Source organism: Anopheles moucheti, chromosome 2 (assembly GCF_943734755.1).
Source record: "Anopheles moucheti chromosome 2, idAnoMoucSN_F20_07, whole genome shotgun sequence".
Lineage (NCBI taxonomy): Eukaryota > Metazoa > Arthropoda > Insecta > Diptera > Culicidae > Anopheles > Anopheles moucheti.
In genome coordinates this window covers 97,353,636-97,378,481 of record NC_069140.1, presented here as the reverse complement: position 1 = coordinate 97,378,481, position 24,846 = coordinate 97,353,636, and the positions used below count along the sequence as shown (strand labels likewise).

Below are 24,846 nucleotides of genomic sequence, written 5' to 3'. Positions count from 1 at the left end.
TTACTTCATTTGCATAAAAAATTTATGATAAAGGAAAAGTATTCACAACCGAATTCACGGTGCTTCCCTCGATTGGTGAAGTACACAGTTCGCCGGTTGTTCATCGCACACTCGCCCAGGTAGATACATGTGTCTTGACTTACTGGACGCTGATCACGTGTCCGTCCACGTTGCAAAACTAATGCGCGTGTCTAACCATCGCGGATTAGATGCCCTATTTGCACATTGCTGACCATTTGTCAATTTTAACCATCGAGAGAAGGAGAGGCGGAGGCATAAAATAAAACCGTAAAACACAAAAAAACCAAACCCTCTGGTGGGATGAAAATGTGGATTAGAAATTAAAATCGCAATTCGTCCAATTTGTAGCCGCTGAATGGTGCGGTACGTGTCGGACTGGTCGGTCAAGCAGATTGATGGACAGAAATCATGTGTCACGGCCACGTGTCTTTACCGCTGCATGTTTTTCATCTCCGATGGGTTGATGGGGAAGATTTATTATCTACCTCATTACGATGTTTGTTACTTTTGTGTCTCGAAATTTGTTTTCTGCTTCAGCAGACATCTTTTTTTCTCATTGTCATTGTCATTTATTATACATGGTTTGTGATTTACTGTGGAATGTTTGTACATTTTATAAAATACCTACATTCAGTGTACATGGCAAATAATTTATTTTTATTATCTAATAAGTTTTTGAGTTATTCAACCTCAACTTCACATTGTCTTTGTGGAACTTGAGCTCGACTCATTCCAATTGAAGTAACCCATTTTACAAAGTCCCTAGATGACTTGAGGCACAACATTCTAAATGTCCGGATGTCTTAATGAGTTCTCTCCTAATAGCCAAGGTCTATTACTATTCGCTCATTCATGAACAGCCCACTTCAGAAAAGAGTAATATTATGTTAGACTTAGATTGTGCGCCAAAGTCATGATCATATTCAACGCAACTCAAGACGTCAACTGATGTACTTTTTCACAGCTGACCAGCTGAGAGTTCAAGCCGACTTTATAAACATCTCACCAGGAGTTCCAACAAGATCCGATAGGGCAGTTTATAAAGAAGAACAACACTTAATAGTTCTGATAAATGATTCTCTACAACCCTTATCAATTTGAGACTCTCGAGCGTCTACTGTTTAGGTATTAGTAATCTATAAATGCTCTTTAAAACAAATCACAAAAAGTGACATACTAGCATGCTTTGCTACTGTCAAATTCTGTGAAAAATATTGACTTCCATGATGTGATAGAGCTATCAATCACGGTAATCCGAATGTTGTCGGAGTTCATGCCCATTATATGATACAAAAATAGATCCGTACAAAATGCTCCAGCTAGTTGCCGCCGTGTAATAACAGCCCGTTTGCTTTAAGTCGCCACGATTCCTAATGCAATTAGAGACCAGTTTGACGGGGTGGAAAGAAATGTCAATTTTAATATGAACAATATCGAATATCCCCGATGACGAAAGCGACAGCTGTCAATCACTAAGGTTAGATTTGGGATTTTACTCTAGATGGTTGAGGTTTTGCGTGTCTGAGTAAACTCCCCACTCATACTCACTTCTCTTCGAGCCCGGTTCTGCACTATCTCGAGGTGTAGCGTGGAGGAGTTTTAGTTTTTTTCTTTTATTTCTATCCCAAAATCTTTGTTTTTTGTCATAACTTGTCGAGCATTTCGTTTCCGATTTAGAAAAACTTTTAGAACTAAGTTTTTTACAACGTTACAAGAAGAGCTAAGAACAGGCAAAGTCAAACGGTTTGGTTGGTGTTTGGTGAAATTTATCACCCCTTTTTCGGAAGGATTCGCCAGTGATTGCGAGACGTCAGTTTTATGTGTGTAGAGCTGTCGCATTGGGACATAAATCTGGAGCACTTAAAACTGTACGGAGACGTGTTGAGAAGGGATTGGCGAAGTTTGTAAACAATTTTTCTTGAAGATTTGTGAATCACTAGCGAGGATGCAAATGTTGGGATTTTACTACTGCTTGTGGTTTGATTGCCATATTTTATATGTGGGTTATGAGTACTAGCTTAACGTCCTGTGCATGCAAAACAAGCAAAAACGATGCAGTTCTTTATTGCAGAAATAATAAATGCAGCTTGAATCCTTGGAGAGTTTAAAGCTGGAATTGTTTAGTCATGGATTAACGAGACCATCTCGACACTCTCCGTAACGGGCGACAAAAAAACCCGTAGATTGCACTACCCAACACTACCTAATGGTAATACCATTAGCCCTAGCCACCCGGCAGATGGTTCCTGGCCATATTTCTTAGCTGTCATCGATCGATTTTCTCGGCGGCAAACATCCGATTTAGGCGTTCGATTGCGCTGTCCGGCATGTTGTTATATTTTGTTACTCGTTTTCCTTTTTCTTTTTGATTGCACGTGAGTGTGTGTGTGTTTGTGGGGGTTGTTTTGTAAGATGACGCTGGAGTTAGGTGCTGACGACTCGCCGCTCGTGCACTGCCTGCTGCCACCGACTACATCCTTCGGCTGACGATATATACACACAGTGGCAAACGGTTCAACTCCTTCAATAAATCCAATTAACGTCGATTCCGGTGACTTCATCTGTGAGTAATTGATGCGATGAGCTGAAGAAGCCACGGAAATGGAAAGAAGCGGGCAGGATGGGTCAAATCATTCCAAGAACAACAGTGAAACAGTCGCAGTGAGGTGGAAGTTAGAAAATGACGGTTATTTGTTTCGCTAGCCTTGCACACCTTCGAGGTGATGAAAAAGGATGTATAGCGAACCTATCCCGGATGACAGCAGTGCGAAGATACAGGAGAGCACAAAATAAAACAGATAAAACATGTAAAAAAAAGTATCATAATGATGGCGAATGAAAGCATTCGCAAGCATAATATGTCCCGACATTAAACGTTTCCTTCGGGAAGATTTTATGGAACTGAAAATTGCGAGGAAAATGATTGAGGTTCACTGCTTTATAGTGTGCTTTAGTGGTATCTTTATTGGGTTAGATTTTTGTCCATTTCAGGTCAATAAATTCATTCATCTACGCTTTGGTATGTTGGCTATGTTTGGTACAGTTTGTTTGTTGCAACCATAGTACACGTGTCACTGTCTTAATTATCCTCTTTTAGGACAGAACAACTTTTCGTGTCCCATAACTTAGCCGTTAGGGTGTGCAAAGTCGCAATCTTTCTCTCCACGTTGTTGTTCTCTAAATGTGCACCAATAGTCACCAAAGATGAGTTGTTTACTCAACGAATATTAAGCAACCCAAAACATCTACCGTCATCTCGATTACGCTTCCGCCATATGGTTAACGGGTGGAAGAGTTTTGAATGCCAAAAACTGTTTGTCGTGTGTACGATTGTTTATTTTAACCATTGACAGCCTCCAATCGTTGGAATTGTTTATGTTTGTGGCCATTCCGCTGGGAAGCAACCACTGCTGGTTGTAATAACTAGGCTGGCGCAACTTTGCAAACCTTTGGTCTGCCCCAGTGGATTGGCGTTGTAGTTTTGCAGCAATAAAAATTCGAAATGTTCTTCTTGGTGCCGTGACCAGGATGGTGCTGTTGAATCGATCGGCGCCAGGCGTAAGAAAAACAGAACAGAACCGTACGCTCAAGGTAGCGTAAAATACTACGCTAGGCATTAATAGAGTGTGGACTTGTGTCGTTGCTAATGTGTCTGCTTCGGTCCAGACAGTGACAGTTTTGTTCGACGAACACGGCCGTGGTCGTCGAACAGCGCAACGTACCAGAGTGTTGTAGTGCATCTAGATTTAATGGTTTTGGACACCTTCCCCGATTGAACGCGACGCCCTGATGAAAGGCGTATGGCAGTATGGAATATGATTACCAGATGTTTCTCGACGTGGCGTCGATGCCGCGCACCCAGTGAAAGCAATGCAGAGCCGCTTATAATGAAAGCATTAACCGTATATTTGCTAGCCCTTGGTCATTCCGTGTCCGCTTCATTTACGCTTGAGCGAGTCGGTAAAACTTAACCGTTCGCGGGCCCGAAGACCTCGAAACATTTGGCAACGGTTTCGAACCCGAAACGACAACAACACATTCGTTAGATTCTTTCGCGCGGCTCATGCGATTTGAAACAACACTGAGCTGAATGCAAAATTTAGAGCTGAATCAATAATCGTACAGCAGCAAGGCAGCGGTCCGCATTACGTTCGCAATGGTTGGCAGCTATAAATTTGATAAAAAGTCGTAAAAACGCGCGCCCCGTACGGAATGTTAGTGTGCGAGATCGTTTCCGAACCGAAAGATATCGATTAAGTTTGCCTACGTCGTTGCCTATGTTGCCTATTAAAAGATGACCGTTTGGTCTGGGTCTGGGGTTCCAGGATCGGTGGGGAAAATATGGAGGAGGCTTTCTGCTTTTCCTCCTTTCCAAACACTTCAACCCTGTGTCAATGGACACACACACACACGCACACAGAAGGGCGTACACACCTACTCACACTGTTTGTTGGTCATCCTCAACGATTACGTAATCTAATCACTCGAGTGAAAACGCATTAACGAGTCGATTTTTCCCTTTTCTTTGCCCTTCCCCCAGCTCCTAACGTCCCGTGTTATCTATCCTTTCTGGTTGTCGCGAAGTGTTATGCGCCCGTTATCTAGACCGGAAGGGAAGAAAAACTGCCCACATCGTTGCCGGAAGTGAGCTATTGTGTGTGGGCTGCGTTCGGGTATTCGAGTGAGTTGAATGCCTTTCAGTGGAAATGTTTAGTGTTGGGAAATTGGGGGAAAGAAGTATTTAGCCTTACAAATGGCGGCTGTTATGTTGAGGGGCAACAGTTAAGGGTATGCATTTGTTGTTGTTGTTGTTGAAGCGCCCTCTAGGAAGATTAAATATAATATTTCATTAGGATGATACTAAGCAACTGGTAACTGGGAATTCCTTAATGAGTAAAAATGTCTTAGTTATGTCATTTGTTTGAAACGATAATTTTCCACATTTTCAAAATATTAGACTTTGAATGCTTGAATATTATAAGAACTGTTTGGTGCCGTGACCAGGATAAACTAAAAATAGTTTGCTGCTTATACTACGATTCATGTTACGCTACAAGCGTTAGGAAATCAATCGTAGACCGGAATAACGTTGTGCCATAAATTGAAAATCTTCTCATCAACCATTTGCACTCGAAATCCACTCTCACGCAAAAGGAAGCATCATACCGGAAGGTTAGCGTTCGCGTCCGGTTTTTGCAAGATGAAAGTGAGCATTGAGGCGCACGAAAGCAATCTTTCTTCCTGTCCCGGTTGCTCCGGTTTGCGTTCTTCGCTCTCCCTCTGGTGCTGCATGAGTTGAAATCGATAATTTTAATGTATTTCCCGTATCAGATTGCAAAACTTTCGATGGTGGTAGTCGCGATCGGTCATTGCTGATTGCTTGCTGGGTGATGCTGGGTTGGGTGAGAGTTTACATGCGAGCTAGGGGTCAATGAATGCTTATCAATCTAGGACGGCCCGTCCTTACGCTAAGAGATGTCAAGCCTTTGGGGACCACATAAGATGGTAATTTTCCGACATGTTGAAGTTAGCTGTGTCAAGTGTGCGTGAGTGTATATAATGGCAGCCAAACGAAGAACGGAGTAAAAGCATCAAAATCTAATTAGATTTGCCCGCTTGAGAGCTGTGCTGGTGCGGGAAGCGCACGGCTGTACAAGGGTTTGGCTAATTTTCGTTTCATTTTGCAAAATCATGGAACGCGTGCGTGCCTCTATGTGCGAAAAATTTGGATCGCATGAAATGGAGAGGTTGAGCAATAATAGCAACAAAAAAAAACTTAATGATGAAAACGAATCTACTCGATCCGCGTCCATCGGAATGACATTTAACAAAGAGAAGAGCAGAATGAGGTGAAAAGGCTAAAGAAGAAAACTATCGAGAAGAAAACAACATTTCAGATGGGAAGGTCAATAACTCAAACCACAACCCCCGGCCCGGTTGGTCGGGCCAATGTCATCGCAATGACGAACGAAAATAAATGAACGGTCACAAAACGGCTGCTATCACACACAAGTGTTAGCAACTCTTGAGGCCGACACCTTGTCCCATCCGCTTCCTTTCCACTGCCAGCGACATACCATCCCCGCCTAATGCTATCCACCCACCTGCAACCCTCACCCACTCGGCAACGGTACGCATACGCTAGGGGTTGTTCCATTACAGTGTTTTTTTTTGCGCCAAATTGCAGTTGACGTGTACCAGTACCGTTCGTCCATTGTACGCGCAATGCCATCCTTGAAAATCGATATCCAATTAGATCAATTATCAATTCATGAGTCGGTTTGTGAGAGATTAAACAATATCGCGACAAGGGGCTTATTGCCAAATAGGTAGTGCTGTTGCCAATGTGAGGGAACTGTTTGAGCACAGTTTTGTGGTTGACGAGCACTGCCAAGAAGTTGGACTAATTGTCCCAACACGTTAATTGGTTGATATTCCTCCATTCTAGCTACAACATTATGGCAGCAGTTTGCGTGTTACTTAGTCGTTTTTGGAGAAATTATACTCTTCTAAGGTAAACATCACGGTTTGGCCTCTGAAAGTGAGGTTAGTTGCAGCGTTTAGTAATAATTACTACTGGCAGGTGGTAGTATCGATGCGCAGCTGTCACAATGGCATTTGACATTAGTATCGTTTTTGACAGCCAGCTTCAGAACGTGATGAAGCGAATGACAGCTCGAAAAAACAACAAACAACTTGTAAGTATGATCTCTTAACATAATTTAAAAAAAACATCCGTTTACTTACACATGATGGTGTTTTTTTTATAGCAAATGTATCGAAGGTAATTGCATTATTTAATACATCGATAATGTCGATCGATAATCGAAATGTTATTAGCGACTGTGGAACAATTTATTAAAAAAGTGACACTTTTTTCGTCGCACTCTTCCAATCGCTTCAATTCCTCCAAATTAAGTTTCATTTGCCGCTATCACGGCTAGTATTGCACACAACAAAAAAATCTATCAACTCATTGACAGTGGAATGTGAAAACCATGCCAAGGGCTACTGTGACCTCGTGTTCGCGTTAGGTTGATGTAATTATACCCCATATGCCTAGCGCAGATCGGGTCGGGGGTGTTTTCGATGCAATGGTCTGCGCACGTAAATCAGTCGATAATCGATTAAAAGCAAATGGTCCATATCGGGCCATCGCTCACCGAGAGGCTCACGTGGAAAAAAGAGGTGCGAGAAAAAGGCGAGTGTTGTGATGTGGAAAATGTGTCAATAAATAGAAGACGTGGCGAGCCGTGGTAACTGGTTTTTTATTTGCCCATTCTGTCGCAGTTTACCAATAATTGACATCATTGTAAAAATTGTCCAAATGAAGATCGTTATTTGGATAAAGTCCTATGATTGATATGTACCGTTTTAATTAGAGAACACCTGAACTGAAGGTTAATGAACTTGCATAACATATTGGTAAACTTATCAAATTTCGAATTATTTTGTAACCAACGTTTGTTCCGCTTTAGCAAAACTGAAACCACCGGCTTCATTCCGAATTCCGTGTGTGTTTCTATGCGTCCCAGCTGTGCACCAAACTTATCGAAGGGTTGTGCGAGGTGTATGTATATGCGCTTATTTGGCATTGATCCACATTTTACGCCACCGACCGCAATAGAAAAGACATCCCAAGTGCAGTCTCGGTGCAGTGGCAGCAGCTGCATGCGCATACGGTACCACTATCTCTGCCCACATCAGCTGCCAACACTATACTCCAAAAGGAAACATCCGCCGTACCGCGCAGTAAAGATCTTCGACGGCCGATGGTGCGGCATGGTGCAGTGATGGCAGGCGTGAGGCACACCACGTCACGGTCGCTTCCTGTTTGCGTGTGATTAGCTTCCACCGTCCCACCGGAGGACCTTCGTCGATGTGGCCGGCAGTACGTCATAGGTCATCTACGGGCGCACCGATAGGTGAGGCCGGTGTGCTCCGTTTTGTTTAGAGCGTGTGAAACTAATCTCCCTTCCTGACACGCGGTGGAGCATCCATCGTGTCGCCCATCCGTCCATCACTCCCTGACACCTGCTGTAGTCGTGTGTTCGTCGTCTGGCGTTAGTTAATTAAATTTGCAGAATCTCTCGGGGAAAGGCACTGTCGGCGGAGGCCGCTGGAGAGGTCCAGGGACGCAAGAAGATGGCGTCGGATCAATGGTGTCTGTTCAGTGTCATCGGAGCGCCATCTTGCCATTTCGGTGAGTGAGTTATGGACTGCTTCACGCGCCATTTATTAGACGTAAACTTTTCGAGAACGCACACGCAACGTACTCCAAGAAGTAGCCGGGCAGGGTCTTTTTTGTGTGTGGATGCTGCAAAAGTTTATGACAGCACAGGGTCGATGCGCGAGCGACACAGCATTTGATTGATCGATTGTTGAGGTTCGTAAAACAGCAACAATTGTCTAAAGATAACGTTTCACTCGCAGCACAGAACGATAAATTTTGCAAACGAATGCTAATTTATATGACCTTTTACTGCTACAGCGTCCCTGGGGGGAGTGATTGTGTAAAGGCCAAACGGTTGAAAGCATTTGATCAAATTAGTTTTCTGGCACAAATGGACGTACCGTATGGGTTAAATCATATAATGTAATGTTATGCAATACTAATACATTTAGGACAACTTTTAATGTTTCGCATATGTGAACTGAACTCGTTAATGATGTTGAGCTTGAAGTGTGTGTGATGAGAGGTATCTTATACGTTTTATGACGGGTGAGATTGTGTATGGCTAACCCTTAATATACCAATATGAAACAGAATATTATGAAAAAAAACTAAGAATATTTTTTATCTTGCGTTAGCATTTTAAGTCATGACCTTGTCACGGTTGTTCAATTTATATCAATGCTTTAAGTTGGTCAAAGCAGGCAGCTATAACATACTTGAATTTTGTTTTGCATATTGGATTAGTATTTTTAGAGATAGGCCAAAACATAGAAAAAATACATTAATCTACACTAGACATACACATTCACGAATGACCTATCGAAAGGGAGGAAAAACGAAAAACAAAATGAATTAACTAAATGTGATTACAATATTAAAAAATAAATAAATAAACCAACTTTGAATAAGCCAAACCGCGCCATTAGTAATTGTATCATTCTTAGTACTAAAACATGGAAAGCATATCACCATGGTAAGCCACTGTCTAATAATTCCCCTTCAGCTGGACCTTAACTGAACTGCGATCGCTTTCGGATAAATTTATCCCATCAACCGTTACCGGTGTAATTAGAATCATTTCGCACCCAAAAGAACCAACAGGGGAAGAAAAATTGACCAAGCTGTATGGTAAGATGGGACACTGTGGTACAAACTCCTGGCGGTGGTGAGATGCGGAAAAGGGAGGCTTGGTTGGGAAATTATATTGAATTAATAGCCGCTCATTAGCGTCACGCCAGCGTGCTGTAGCAAACAGATTGTCCGTTTGGAAGCGTGTTGGATGAATCGATTCCTGTGCCGCCTGTACATTTCCCTGGAAGAAAACATTTTTCGAAGCGAAGAAATCATGCCCATGGCAACGTGTCCTAGGTGCAAGATTGCGAGCTTTTCTTCAAGATGATGATTACATTGGGACGGTTTTTAAGATGGGAAAAACAGCAGTTGAGTGCGTCCAAAATTTGACTTCACGAAATGTACACAGAAGTGCAAGTTGTTCCATTTTCACATAATGTTCCCGATTTAATTAATTTAAATTTCTTATCCTTTTGGGACTTATTAAACGACCAATAGAAGGAATATATTAGCAAGATTTTAATAAAAACTATGAACCTTTTCCTCTTTTTCGCAGCAAGATTTTATCCTTGCCACTCGCGAGGAAAACCGGGAAAAGTTTTTCTCGTTCAATGTTTATCATCCCACACGTGGAGTCGGTAGTCGCAAAACAGTTTCCCACTCGTGGGAAAGCGATGCAAAGGTTTTAATCTGTTTCTTGCCTTATCATCGAACCTCTGAGTTTCAACATCCGTACTTGCAACAGGACCTTACTCATGTTGTGGAGGGTTTTTTTTGGCACGGTCGGAAAATGATAACCAAAGGTAAAACTAAAAGAAGATCGATAAGAACTTCGTTGTATCAGACGAATCTTTTTTTTTTATCTTTACACACTCCAGGTATTGCCCCTTTATCGAAAGCTTGATTTGTGCGTGCAGCAAAAGTAGTGGCAAAAAGAACATCGAGCGTTCGGGTCTTATTTTTGCGTCTGTGCGCTATAAACCCTCAAATGCCCTTTTTTTCCTGCGCCACCGCCGTTTTCCCGAGGAAACGGTGCGCCGGCACACACAAAAACCTTTCTCGGAAATGAAGGTAATTGAACGGGGAGGAGATTTTCCTAAACTCTGGCAAGCTCCACTCGGCGAAGGAAATGGGAAAGTTCACAAATTATAATTCTCCGGTTTTCGCCGGAAATGAAGGGGTTGCCTGAATGAGACGGTGGTACTGTTTTCAACTTTTCGATACGTTGATGAATTTTCCGGAACCATTAGTTCCGTGTGAAAATCATTTCCCTGGTAAGAATGAATTTTCTTGGGTCATCTTAAGGAACGGATGGAAATGTTCGAGTATTTCATAATACCTGAGCAGCTTGAGAGGAGGTAGAGCGCTTCAAATATACGTGAGAAATTAAATCTTTTCATGGCTTAAGAAGATGTACAACGATATTATAGGTAATGTAAAAAAATGAATGCCTTCTTTCCACGTCCTTACTACTCACGCGCACTTTATAGCGCTTCAATCACAGATAGCGCCTCACGGAAAAGCCACCACAATCATCATCTACTAACAGCACTAATCCCCGAAACGAACGAACAGTTCGCATGTGAGTTGATTGCTTCGCACATTACGGAGGCATCCTCGGCGAAATAAATGTATTCGTTAGGCGCGTACGGCAAACAGGGGGAAAGGTCAACCGGGGAGCTGCTGGTAGGGGACGATGTTTTGTTCTTCGATCCGAATCCGAACTTCCGTTTCCCGCGTTGCTGCCGAGCGAAGGGAAATAAAAATAAACCGAAAAACAAGAACACCGCACGGAAGGATGGCCCCCGGGTCAAAGGGAAAGCTTCCGCAACGGGAGAAAATACTGTAGTGGCTGAACATTCTCATTAAAACGATATCAAATAAGTCTCTACGGGCATGTGCATATGTGTGTGTGCGAGCAGAAAGGACATTAGATTTTTGCCAGAGTTTCACATTTCACAACCCATGTGCATGTGCCTGCCGACCGACCCCTTTGGCGATACAGAAAGGACGGCGATACGGTCGCATGTAGTACTCATGTCTAACATGAATCCCGCAGATTGTCGGTGGGTGTGAGTGGCCGTGTGAAATGTTTTCATACAATTACCCCTACTACCGAGAGCCGAGGTTGAAATAGCTGAGCTACGGTGGTACGAATATCTTCGGGTTCTTTCAGCTGCTTCATTCAAAGCGGTGATGTACGGTGAATCGTTTGCAGACGTACTTTACGGATTATTTGCGACCCAGAGTCCTTGTCATCGTCTATGCACACGACCGTCAGCGTACACCGTCGTAAGATGGATTGTAAATCAGAACGATACAGTACGCTGCCTTTTAAAAGCTGTCGTACATTTGGTGCAAGGCTGGGCGATACAACTAAAGGCATTATCGGTAAACAATTAATTCAAACGATTAAACACAACCTCGTTAGCCTGAATTTCGAAGCTGAAGCGCTGTTTGAAATGGTCAATAAATGTTAACGGCCATGTGGAAGTGAGCGAATGCAGCTTCAAGGCGCGCTGCTTTAAAACGCCTAAAAGTATGCAATCGTCATGCACGGTTGTTTTGCTTGTGGATTGAAAAGTTACCGGCATGCGCGGTTATGGATTTTTTAGGAAAGGTTGAAATAAGGGTGAAATGAGTTTCCACTGGATTATTATTTGTTTAACCTCATCTTTTACATATTTTTCCTCCCTAATGGCGAAAACAAGCGTTTTGTTTTATTGTTTGCACTACTACCCCCCTTTATTTCCTCCCTCCCTCGCTCGTGACCTTGCGACTCCATTTCAACTTCCAGCCATATGTTAGCATCATCACCGGCATAACCGCAGCCGAACTCGTTTTTCCGAGCGCTGCGCTTGTGTCGGTGGACGCCACCGGTGGGTTTACCAAACCGCCGCTTCGTGGAGGATGGGTTTTTCGGTGTTGCATCAGTTCAGTCATCCGAAAAACAAAAAACCTGATTTCACCTGACACCTGTCATGATGGGGCCGCCTGGTCGGGGTGGAAAGGCCCAGGCGAGGCAAAACAACAAAAGCAGCCAGCATCGGAAAGCTCGCATGGTCGCTACTACGCACACAGCGAACGTTCGTTGTGTGGCGCACAAACGGGCCGCAGGGCTCGCAGCAACCATGATCTGCATGTTCACGCTCGCTCGGCACTATAGCCAAACGGACGCGCGCACGAGACCTCGAGACGCGCGTCGGCACTGGTGGAGGTGTCAGTTCAGGTGAAGCCGTCGTTTACGCACTACCAGCGGGGCGACTTAACGCGGCGCGCATCGGTTCGCAGTTTTGCCGAAAGGATGCCACAGTTCCGTGCGCGAACTCAACCGGGAATGGCGTGAGTTGCGTGCTGTGTGCGGCATTTGTTGTGTAGAATCTCGTACTGCAATTCATCCTCTGGTTTAAGATTGTTTCATCTGTGATTTTCGAGTGTGTGTGTGTGATTGTTGTGTTTGTTTGTCTTACGCGTCTGTCACGAACGTGCCAGTGAAGTGAATAATAAATGGCACCAAACAGTACGCTCTGTGTGCTTACGCTGTGGGGTGGGGTTAGTGTGCTGATCCTGCTGCTTAGCCGGTGCGAAAGGACCGATGCCAACTTCATCACCTACGTCGATGACTCCGGCGAGAATATGCCGGAAGACTACATCCTGGACACCCGGCACCGGCGTAAGAAGGTTGAACCGCAGGCCTACAACGATGCGCTCGATCGTCTGATATCGGATGCGCTGAATCAAACGACTCCCCGTGCGGGTACCAACGAAACAAGCTCGGAGGAGCTGTACTCCAGCTCGGCAGAGCAGAGCGTTGCTTGCATCGGCGAACGGCAGGTGAGAATGGAAGCGAAGCCGCATGCTTTATTTTCCCAACCCCCTCTTGAACGATGTCAAAAAGATTGGATCTGCGTGACCTTGAGCTGGAACGAAAGGTTGTGACGGTCGTTAAAAACGGCGCTTTTTTGTGAGTCGGTGAAAGGCACGAAAGATTCGCGGAATCTGGAACTGCCACCGAAATGGGTGGCTCACATTGCGTAAACCGACAGACGAACAAGCGTTGTTGCTGTTCAACGCGTGAAACAGACCTCCGGAGCTACCCCACAGTGTCATCAATATTTCGTTTTGGACTCACATTTTCGTGTTCCTATTGACAAAACAAACCCCTCGGCCTCCGTTGCCGACTGCCTTTCGACAGCTTCCTATTTCGGGCCGGGAAACCAGTTGTACAAAGGCAAACAGTACACGCTTTTCGTAATGGCGTGAGCTGCAGTTAGCACTGTTCAGCACGAATCATCAGGATGACAGTGGACTGTTAATTGCGTTGACCGGTTCTCCAGTCTCCCGACATGGGTGACATGGGTTTTTTCTCCTGTTTTTATTGTTTTTCTTCCGCTTAAACGCAAATTGCACTAGAGGTGGTGAGTTAATGAGCAGGATATGAAACTAAGCGAGCTATTAATGCAATCTTGACGCAGTGTGGTTGTATAATTGTTTTAATCACACAGCACAAAACTAGAACCGAACCACATTTGTTCTCCTATTCAAAGAACTGTTCAAGCGGCTAGATGTATGAGCGGTGCTACCTGTCAGTCGCTGTCAGGTTGGGGCACAGGAAGAGCTAGTTAGAAAATCACAGCCTGCTTTATTACTCCGTGCTAGTATTTCCTGTTGAGTGTTCGATTTGTTTTTATTAATGGCGGCTCCAGCGCTATAAAAGGCACATTTGGAAGAACAACTTTTATAGCAAAGCTGACCGATGCTGAAACAAGCGAGCTGCGAATGCTAATTTTGATTGTTTATGACAGCTATGGGATAGAAAGCTCTCCTTCTAGGCGAATGAACAAGCAGCAGTTAAAAATCTTTCGCTTTTAGATGCAGTTATAAATTCTACTGCATTATTCATTCCACTATGGGCAAAACCACCTGGTCCGCGATGATCTGAGAAAACCTTGTACTTTATTTCCCTTCTGCTTGCATTAATGGAAGGAATGAGGAAGTATGCTTATGCACAAAAAGCAATATCCGACTGACTCTATTGCTCGCAGTAAATGCGAATTATCGTGCTAAATAAATCGGCTTCTAAAGCGTGTGTATTATCAACGCGCACGACTGGTGCAAACCGGGTTGCGCTTGTGTTGCATAAATAAAACAAACACGCTACCGAACAACGTTGCACTACCAAGATGGAGGAGACAAGGTTAATCAAAAAACCCAACCGTGCAAAAAAAACAGTGTTTTATTGCCAACCAACACCAAAAGAAGCCACCCCATCAGGTTGCGCTGGATTTGTTAACAGTTTTGTGCGGTTATACTGTTCGGGTTTACAATGTCGAAGGACTTCACTTTCCACTCGGCTTTTGGATGACCTTAACGGGTACCGCATACGCTAACATGCAGTTTTGCTTGTACGAAGTGCATCGACGAAATGTGCGCACCGGAAGCTTCCGCGGTGGTGTGGCGGCCGGTGGATCGGCGTGTTTAATCGTGTGTGCTAATGTGGAATCATTTTTCTTTCGCGATCGACGCGCCTGCACTACCTCTCACTCTCGGGATGGACAAATTTGCAACACTTTGCTGGTTGGTTTGGTCCGACGTTTCTAGACATCTTCCGTAAGATGTTTGTGAAGTTGGGATGTATATGGTTTGCGCGTTTGAAAGTATCAAACAGGCTCTGGTGAATAACAACCCCCGTAAAGAAGGATCAATAGAATACGAAAACGGAATGCGTCGAAGCAATATGATAATAAATGAAATGGACGGTGGTTGTGTGGAAAAACTGGTCCCAGACGATCGACAGCGTCTTTTATATGCAGGATTACTTGAAGCTGGTCGAGAATGTGCAGCTGACGGGGATAATTCTTCTGTTGTTGTGGAAATATCCCGTGTCGGCATCGGGGCGACTTTATGTCCTCAAAAGAAAATACTTTTTCTACCTCTATTCTAAGTAGGATAAAGAACGGTTATGTAAATCTGTATCCATTCCAATGCCTGTGGCAAATTTGCATAGTTAATAGTACGATCGCGAACAAAACTAGGGAAAGAGGACATATTTTACCTAAAAATATGCTTTTGCATATCAGTAACAATTTCACTTCGTTTTAAATGAGCACACTATTTTGAGAGCAAAAGTCAGAGACGGACAAAAAACCTGTTAGAGACTCGACACACGGAATAGGAAGATGAACTTGAAAAGAAAGGATGATTAATTATTGATTTATTGATTTATAGTGCTTCTTTTTGTTACCTGTATCAGATTTAATACTTTAACTTTATTGTGTTCTACACTATTTACCAAATCATATCAAACTGTAATCGAATAAATAATCTCCTTCCCTTAATAACGATTAGGAAATTTACCCAACTGGCTTGAAGTTCGTTTCAGCTATTGCAGGCTATCTCAGCTTATCTCAAGGTCGCCTTTTCTTGCTTGGTCGCTTTTTAAATCTCAAAGAATAAGCCTACACTATAATAAATGATGGTTTTACACCTTACCCAGCTGTGAGGTTGCATAATATTTAAATTTAAGCATCAGTATTGGTGACTTCTAATTTGTCTTGTCAATTTGCCGTTCCTCCATTAATTTCCTTCCAGCCAATGCACATCAACTCGCTGGACAGGCTGACTGTGCGAAAGTGTTGCCCGAAGGGCCAGTCGTTCCACCGTCTAAGCATAACCACCTGCCACCCGATGGATGTGCACGATCACATAAGCCGCTTTACGTTGCTGGCCCGCCAGCTAGACTACTACGGTCCCGGGTGTCACGAGTACGGCAAATATCTGCGCTACAATACGACGATCGACAAGACGTGTGTGGGGCAGAGGTAAGAGAAGGAGAAAGGGAGAGAGCGAGAGAGAGATAAAAGGCGAGGAATGGAGAGATTGCGGAAGATTAAAATTCGAACATGGCGAGTGTCTAATTTCGTGCGATCCCCGTCGGCAGGTTGATATTTAATGATCGTGGTACGCAGATGCTATTGATCCAGAACGGTTCGCTGCTGGTGACGCGCGGTGACCAGATCGAATTCTACGATGATTTCTGCGTGGAGGAAACGGGCAACATGGTGCTAGCGGCGCACATCTGCGATGCGGAGGGCGTCGGCCATTCGAATGATTTATTCTCCGGGTGGTTGGGCACGGTGATGATTGTACTGGCGCTGGTCGTCTCGGCCATTACCGTGCTGGCGTATGCATTCGATCGGACATTACCACACCGGTACGGGCCACTGATTGCGAGCCATGCCGGATTGCTGGCTGGAGCAATTATGCTGGAGCTGCTGCTTGCCGTACTGCACCAAGGTAAGACGCTTTTATATCCTTGAAGTTGAAGAGCCATTCAGACTTCCATAAGTCGAGTAGTTAGAATTTGAGGCTCAGATATAGGAATATAAGGCCATTATCGCTTGTCGAATAGTCTTAAAATTTACTAAAACTTTTGAGATAGTTTGTATAATAGAGATCTTGAAATTGCTTCCAATCTTCTAAGAGTTCCAATATTCCAAGTTAAGTTACTAAAGGTATATTCTCATTTCCTTCAGAGCACTACCGTCCTGTGGTCGACGTACTGGTCGAGTTTTCCTACGCCATATTTGTGATCTTCAGTGCGATGTTGTTCTACTCCTCGGCTAGCGGTACAACCAACATCAACTATCGGTTACTGTTAGTAACCGTGTTCTTCGTTTCCTCTTCCTCACTCATCGCCATGGCCCTGACGTTCTATTCCGAGCGTGTCCTGCTGATGGCGGTCCTGGTGAGCTTGCTGGTGGCACTGATCATCAGTGCGGCCAACGTCTACACCTCCTTTGGGCGTAACCATCTCGGATTTAACAGTAGCGATAATCCGTTCGAGATAATCAACGAGGGTAGCACTGCTAAGCGTATGGATCAACGCAAGGAGCTGTAAGTTGAAGAGCCACAATTTAGCTAAGCTGCGGCATTAAACCACTCCTTCCTTCTCGCGCATTTGCAGCACAATCGTTTCCACATTCGCCTGTGCCACACAAATTATCGTGTGGATACCGTACTCGATGGGCAAATACTCGCTGCTGTCCGTGCTGGCCTGGAACACGATCATCATTTTCGTCGTCTTTGTCGGCCTGCGGCGTCGTTCGATCGGTCTGTGCAATATTGGCCAACGGGTGAAGCTGCAGCGTGCGGGACAGGTGCCCATTAGCACACCGTACGCCGATCACCAGATGCCCCGCGACACCCAGACCGTTCTGCCACCGGACGACGACGCAGAGGCAGAGAATGAGCTGCGCGTGGTGTAGATATAGTTGACTTCTTCACGATTACTACTGAAGAGATTGATAGCAGACTGTAAATAAACGAAACGTTTCGTTTAGGTAGCGGAATTGTAGTTGTTCAACGGAATAGTTTTAAGATTCAGGCCCATCCATTAGCACACAATCATACCTTCCCAACACGCCCCATGCAAGGAACATTAGTCACCCGGACGATCGCCACGGATCGCCGAACCGCAAACTCGTCGTCGTTGTCGTCGTCGTCGTGGAAGACTTGAGTGGGTTTTTGGGATTTTTGTACGTAAGAAACTGCGAAACAAATAAAACAAACAATACCGAACGCCGAAGATTCATAACATTTCTTATCCGATGCGGTTCGTGAGCAAACCGGTTTGTATTCTTCACGGTACATCATACCCCCGGCGCAGGCTTTGGGTCCGAAAATGGTGGCCTGCCCGACTGCTATGGCCTTGGTGATGGTTTTTGGGAGATTTTGGAACTGCAACTGAACCAGAAACCATTTCTGTCGAACGTTGGTGAACCGAACCCGAAGTAAAATCGGCCAAAGAATATAAAACTGCACTCCCCTTTCTCGGTTGAGTTGTTGTGCTTATGTGCTTCGCTCTGATTTCGCTCTGCCATCGAGGACTTTTATATTGTACAGTTTTTACGAGATAGTTTTTAAGCTCTGTAAACGAATTTAACCAACAAAAACACGTTTTTGAGTGCGCTCTTTTAAATGTAAAAAGGAAATCTTTCTCTGGAAAGATTTTGAAGGTTACTTTTAATTACAGTCGTGTGCGGATAAGTGAATGGTACGTATAAAATGATTTATGGGATGAATTGCCAAAAATACGTTTCGTACTTTTTGTTCTCCATCAAGATAACAGTTTTATTTAAACGACAAAACCGAACCTTGAATATTTTATGAGCAGGGAACAAATAATACTATAAGACACGGACAGAAAACCGGCTCACGGGATGTCCAAGTGTAGTTGGATTTTCCACAAAGATCCATTCCACCTGTCTTGGTGTGGTACAAACCGTACGAAGGGGAATCAAAGAAAAGGGCCCTCACCTTGCACGGTATTTTTCTCATGATTCATCGTGTTTCGTACTTTCCGATCGTATCAAGCAGCGTGTGGTACAAAGAGGCTAAACGATCAATCGTTTGTGGTGGGGATTTAATCGAAAGGAGGTTTTTCCAAGGAGAGTGCAACGTTTGTCTTATCATTATGCCCATAGCTAATAGACATAAATTGCATTTAATTGAAGAATAAATCCCCGGTTTGCTCGACAAAGTAGCCATGGTGTTGGTTGAACCTGCATAGGATGGCAATGCAAACATATAAGCCCCTAAATGTAGGCAATTCACCAACTAGATGATATGCTCGTTTCGAAGAATGTATTGTTTATCGTAATTTTCTACCCCCTATTCTACGCCATCCGAGGCACATAAACATTGAAATTCAACTCCAAAAATTTTCATTTTTCATTCCCAACCGAGTCGAGTGGCTTGTGCGCGAATGACTTACCCCTGTTTGTTTCACTCCGTCCAAGATCAAAAGAAAACGAAACACCACAAAGGGTGCTTATTTATGCGTGCCATGCTTGCCAACGTAAAGCACGGCAAGCTTCCGTTCCGTCGGCGTCCGTAAACGTGCGTCCAGCCGGCAGCGGATTGTTACCGGTAAAAATGTAAACCCCTAAAAGCGAGTACGAGAGAGAGAGAAAAATAGTTAGAGAGAGAGAGAAAGGTAAAACGATCTCACCGGAAATGGACTTACGCACCACGCGGTAGGAAGTTGGGCTGAGTGATGCCGCTCCCGTAAATGGAATATTATTGTTTGAAGTTGAAAGTGTACAAATAGAAAGAAAACACTTCACAAGAAGCAGCACAACATTGTATTTGCCTCGGCAGTCGTGCGGCTTAGTGCGCGTTCGGAACCATTCAGGGACAGTGCACAAGTACTGCTTAACGTGTGCATTAGAGTGTCAATTCCGATTAGATAAATCTTATCCTTATCGGTAACGCAGCATTGGCAAGCCGTTTTGGAATCAGTGGAGGGAGTTTAATCAAAACTGCGAAAACAACCCTTGCGCAGGTGGGAGTGTGTGTGAGTGTGTATGGTTGTTCATTTTGTTTGTAGCAGTAAGGGGTCGAACCAGTTCCAAAAATTCCCCGGGCCCGGAGGTCACCTCTTGCACCCCTTGTTGCTGGTACGAATCGATGAGCATTGGGGATGGAATATCGAATTCCCGCGGTCACAATGCGATATTGGGGCCTTTCGCGTTCGGTGGTGGTAAACAGTGCTTAAAGAGGGAGACGGACAGATGAAAACAAGAGAGATATAAAGCAGGAGAAACAGAGAGCCAATGAGAGAATAGGCGAGAAACAAGTTCAGCACGGAACGGTGCCCGTGTTGGGACGGGGGCCCCAAAGTATCGAGATTAAACGGCATTCGGTTGGAGCAGACTACCGGCGCGAAGTACATTGCGAGAGCGTCCGTGTGTCCATGCACAGCAGGGTTGAACAAAACGGGGTGCAGTTTCTTCTTAGTAGCTAAGTGAGTCGTTTGCCGCGCGATGTTCCCAGTGTGCGTGCGCTAGGCGCGGCAATGAAGACACCCACTTTATCTGGGAGCAAGACCTTCGACGCGGCGCGCCAGTGTTGACAGTTTAAGGGACGGAAAATTGCACTCACCGTTCGCGTTTCGTTCGAGGCAGGCGCCTGACACTCGCCAAGCGGTCAGAAAGTGCCCTCGCCAATAGAAAAGGTGTCGCCACGTGTAGATAAAACAGTGCGTGTGCGTGTGCGTGTTGTGAGGGGTGAAAAGAAATTGTGCTAGGTTATGTAAGGTGCCGTACCTAGGGTGCTCGAGGGCTATACGTTCGTCACCTGGTCGTTTCTGTCGTTTGAGTCACTCGCGCTGTGCTTGTGGCTACAGGAGTTGTTCAAGACGTCCTTGAACGTTGCTCGTCGTTTACCAGCGTGAGTTGAGTTCTTCCGATCGATTCATCGTGCTTAGTGTTGGTGTAGGGCGGCATAGGTGTACTGTAGGTGGACCCGGCCCGGAACAGCTGTTCGGTGACACGTGTGAGGGTGCGCACCGGTTTGTGTGTAGTGATTTCATCCACATCGCACGCATCTTCGCTGTTGCCGTGATCGTGTCGGGGTGTAGCTTTTGCCTGACACGGGTTGGTTCTCTAGTGCGAACGAGTGTCCGTAGGTTGACGATGGTTCGTTGCACCCCTCGGACATCGGTCCGACATTGGGTGCTACTGTTGGTGGCATTGGTGGCACTACTGGATGGAAGTGTCGCTACGATAGATAACGCTACTGGTGCGGTTCGCGAGAATTCGCTACCGAGTGAAGTGCCCGCGGCAGTGATTGATCAATCAAACGCTGTACCTGTGTCTAGCGTCGGTACTGCAGCGTCGATTGCAACAGACACGATCACCACCACGACGGAAGTAGCTACAACAGCGACGTCATCGCTATCTGTTAGCAATGAGGCCACGCGAACCGTGACGACACCCACGGCGCCGCCGACGACTTCAGCACCACCGACGGAGGTCAGTTCGATTGAGCCGATTCATCAGCAGCACTCCACCGCATCGGCACCCGATGACTTTCCACCGAATTGTTCGGAATTTAGCGTAAGTATTCTCAACCGCCCCACCATGACGAAACATTCCTTTACGATGACATTCAATAAAATGCAACGATAAGCGAATCCCGCGTGGTAGATAACGTGTCGTGTTCACGATAACACAGCTACAGGAAAGCACATTAACAAACCGATAGGCGATTTGTGGTCCTGATTTGCGAACCGTCCCTAATTGACATTTAACGAACCACACACGGGCCCGGTTACGGTGCGATTCGTAATACCGCAATTCTTCGTAACCGAAGGTGTTTCACGAGCGTACCGGTGTGTGAATACAATATGCAAAGTGTGTATTTGATTAATCATTGTACAGTTTTGGATAACTCTTGTGGTAGAAAAGAAGCTAGAGAAGAATGCACCATCACAGTGACAAACGCACATTATCCGGAACCGGATGGAAGCTATTCCATCCGGCTGGAGTCTAGACAACACGTCGCATTCAGCGTTTGTCGGTGTGTCGATGTGAAACAATTGTACATTCCTGGGCGTCGTGTACGGGATGCCTAATGACGTCGCAGTTTCAGACGCAAAGTATCGGTAGCTTTTATGACATTGTTGATCGAGGTCGGTTAATAGACCTGGGGTGATCACACAGCAAACGGCGATGACCGTTCTCGATACGGTCTTGGAAATTATGGTTCGGAATTGTGTTGTATTGGTTGTGTGGCATAGCTTGGTTACTGATGATGTTATGGTTGATTTAATTTCAATCGTGTTAAACAATTAGCTCAACTTTGCGTTAGTGAACAATTTAGTACTGATCAACTTAGAAGAAAAAATGAGATCTTACCACAACTGTAGCAAGTGTTCGCAGAGTTGGGTAGTCAACTCCAAACGAGATCTTACGAATTCGACAAATTGAATTGGTTGTTATGGGCGATCTGCAAGAATCTTCTATCTCATCACCAAAAGACGATCTTCGACCTCTATTACGTTTGATAAACAAGCGATCCTCAGCGGTTATGCTTCCAAAAGATATTTCAAAGTCGCGGATTACTTTCCAGTGTAAGAATTCCTCATACGTTTGGGAACCAGTGAGCAAGTTACGGAGGTGCATGTTTGACATCTCTGACCATGTCGAGGAAGTATTACCATTACATGAACGAAGAATTCGACAATTGGACAATTTGGCACCTTATTTTTATAGTGTCTGGCCCGCAGCTTCAGATTTGGTTTAACTTTCCGGCCCTATTCGTGAATGGTGTGCCGATCGCTGGTCTATGCGATTGAACTAAATAATCTTACTTTTGAGAACTTCAAAACACTAGTGATCTTTGAAAGTTGAGTTTAATTGCACAGTGCACATGGAAGTCTGATACTGATTGTTAGCCATTGAGACACACCAGAATCTCAACAGCAGGATGATCGTTAAGGCTACTAATCGACTGTGTTTCGAATTTTACCTTCAGGCGTCGCCCGTAAAGCTGATGTACAGTGAAAAGGCTCGAATACGCAAGTGTTGCCCACCGGGACAGATGATACAACCGCGCAACAGCTTCGAGTACGAGTGTGTACCGGGCAGCCGGGAGCTACAGATCGAAACCATCGAGGCGCAGTTCTACGGCAACAACGAATGCGTCGAGGTGACCGGTGAGCAGGTTGTGCTACCGGTGGAATCGCAAGATTTGTGCGAAAGTGACCCGCATGCGTTGATGTACAGTGCGGACCAGGGCGACGAGCTGTTTGTGCTGCAGAACGGCTCACTGTTGGTGCTGGAGATGGGATCGCTGGTGTCGGTGTTCGACAGCTACTGCGTGGAAATGACGAACGATGCGATGCTGTTGGCGAAGGTGTGCGAACGTGCGAGAATCGATCGGGTCGGAGTGATGGAGTTCTTCATGCTGTTCGGTGCCGTGTTCTCGGTGCTGGCATTGCTGTTTACTGCCCTGTGCTATTCGTTTGTGGCAAAGTTGAAAGACACCTTCGGATATCTTATCGCGGCCCACGCTGGCACGTTCGCTATCGGGACGATCTTTTTCGGGCTTGCTCGGTGCGGTGGTCGCTGTATCGATCCGGCCAATGTTGGTAGGTAGAGGAGAGGGCGTGTGAAATATCGACTTTGTACCATTTAGTCATTATGCCAAACCGTTCTCCAGATATCACCGAAATATTCGCGAACGCGCTGCTTGGTAGCTCCATGTTTGTGTTCTTCCTGATGAACGTCTACAACGCAATGTACGTGGCGTACTACATACCGAATGGGCTCGAGTACGAGAACAAGAACAAGCGCGACATGTACGCGTTTGTGGCAGTGCTGTACTGCATCACGCTGATACTGTTGGTGCTATTTCCCAAAGGTAGTGGTCGAAGCTTCTTGGAGCACCTCACATAAACCGGCTGCAATTGGAATCTTCTTCATCTAATCTTTCCAGGTGGTCTTGTGTGTATCGTGTTTCTGTACATTGCAGCGATCGTAGCCGCGCACATCCTTTCCTCGTACTATACGAGAAGACTCACCTCAGGCATATACCTACAAATAAGCGGTGAAGCGAAGATCAATCAAACGCGGCTCAACGACATAAATGGACAGTAAGTTATCACCATATCACCAATTACACCGGATCGTAAAACAACAAAGGTGTGTCCTGTTTACATAATAACGCGCACTGATAACGTTTCGTTCCAGGAGGTGCCTCTGTCTGGTGGAGACACTGGGTGCACTTGCATTGTGGATCGTCTTGGCGGGGTTAATACTGTCCAACAGTATGTCCGGATTGGCACGTATCGTTGCCATGTACTGCATCGTCGGCCAGGGGTTGCTTATCGGGGTGCTGTTTGTGGCCGGTCAGCAGCGGTGGATCATACTGCGGGAGTGCTGGAGTAACTCGGGTTCGGTCGATTTGCGCGCGGTAGAGAACGGCGTGGAAATGAAAACGTTCACCAAACCGAGGGCGATGGTGGAGGACAATGAGGATGCAACAAATACGTAGAGGACGGGTGTGGACATACCAGCCATAACATATACTAGCCTATCTGTGATCGTGTTGTCCCGTACCGTGGCGTGACACAAAATGCTCGTTGCGAAGATGTTGATTTCGAATAAGTAGTTACCAAACGACCGGTCGCATCAAGCAGGGAAATACTCCTCTGCCATGTACGTGCCTGCCGAATATGCACCGAGTATAGTGTATAACGTGTGCCAAAAACATATATAAACCATATTATGCGAAGGGTTCTTCACCTTTCACAGCGTTCAAAATGTGAAGCAGCAGGTCGATTTTTGAACGACAGTAGTATTATCGTACTGCAGTCATAGTCAGCAGTACAGTACAGTAGTATAAGTGCGAAATAAACGAGATTCCCAAATCGATTTGAGACCCTGACCGAGTTTCTCGTTGGCAATGGGTAAGTATATATCACACATTTTATGGCACTTTTACAAACATATCTCTATATCAGAGCCACAACCTAAGATAACGTATTTCATCCAGTTTTCCAGGTACCTGCTCTGGTGGTCTGTTTCAGCTTAGGTAATCATCGATTGCAATTAAAGTGTCGATCATTACGATTAAATCAGTAATAAAGATTCGTTATGGCCATTAGTAGGGTAGATGAGAAATCTTATCAATTTGAATGTATTTTCGTTACTGGTATGGCAAAAAAAATTAACTTGGTACTTTATATTTATTTTAAATTGTATCGTTGAATCCAAATTCTAAACGATTCG

At 45.0% G+C, this 24,846-nt stretch overlaps 3 protein-coding genes across 3 annotated transcripts in view; 2 read left to right on the top strand and 1 right to left on the bottom strand.

Annotated features, from left to right (window-relative positions):
* The window catches only part of LOC128310620 (microtubule-associated protein futsch), a 338,371-nt gene that overhangs the window by 3,144 nt on the left and 310,381 nt on the right, over positions 1–24,846 (bottom strand). The window lies entirely within an intron of this gene.
* LOC128310627 (uncharacterized) lies at positions 12,776–17,833 on the top strand. The gene is made up of 5 exons (XM_053047315.1): positions 12,776–13,102; positions 15,860–16,089; positions 16,209–16,564; positions 16,804–17,164; positions 17,235–17,833. The coding sequence occupies exons 1-5, from the start codon at positions 12,776–12,778 to the stop codon at positions 17,533–17,535; spliced, it is 1,575 nt and encodes a 524-aa protein (XP_052903275.1). The 3' UTR covers positions 17,536–17,833.
* Positions 20,746–24,459, top strand: LOC128310625 (uncharacterized). Its single transcript, XM_053047313.1, has 5 exons — positions 20,746–21,168; positions 22,589–23,204; positions 23,276–23,476; positions 23,552–23,708; positions 23,806–24,459. The coding sequence occupies exons 1-5, from the start codon at positions 20,746–20,748 to the stop codon at positions 24,107–24,109; spliced, it is 1,701 nt and encodes a 566-aa protein (XP_052903273.1). The 3' UTR covers positions 24,110–24,459.

Excerpts from the sequence above, each read along its gene's own strand:
- LOC128310625 (XM_053047313.1), top strand. The coding sequence starts at position 20,746 with ATGGTTCGTTGCACCCCTCGGACATCGGTCCGACATTGGGTGCTACTG. Across the intron at positions 21,169-22,588 it reads CGAATTGTTCGGAATTTAGC|GCGTCGCCCGTAAAGCTGAT; the intron begins GTAAGTATTCTC and ends TTTTACCTTCAG. Across the intron at positions 23,205-23,275 it reads TATCGATCCGGCCAATGTTG|ATATCACCGAAATATTCGCG; the intron begins GTAGGTAGAGGA and ends ACCGTTCTCCAG.
- LOC128310627 (XM_053047315.1), top strand. The coding sequence starts at position 12,776 with ATGGCACCAAACAGTACGCTCTGTGTGCTTACGCTGTGGGGTGGGGTT. Across the intron at positions 16,090-16,208 it reads AAGACGTGTGTGGGGCAGAG|GTTGATATTTAATGATCGTG; the intron begins GTAAGAGAAGGA and ends CCCCGTCGGCAG. Across the intron at positions 16,565-16,803 it reads GCTTGCCGTACTGCACCAAG|AGCACTACCGTCCTGTGGTC; the intron begins GTAAGACGCTTT and ends CATTTCCTTCAG.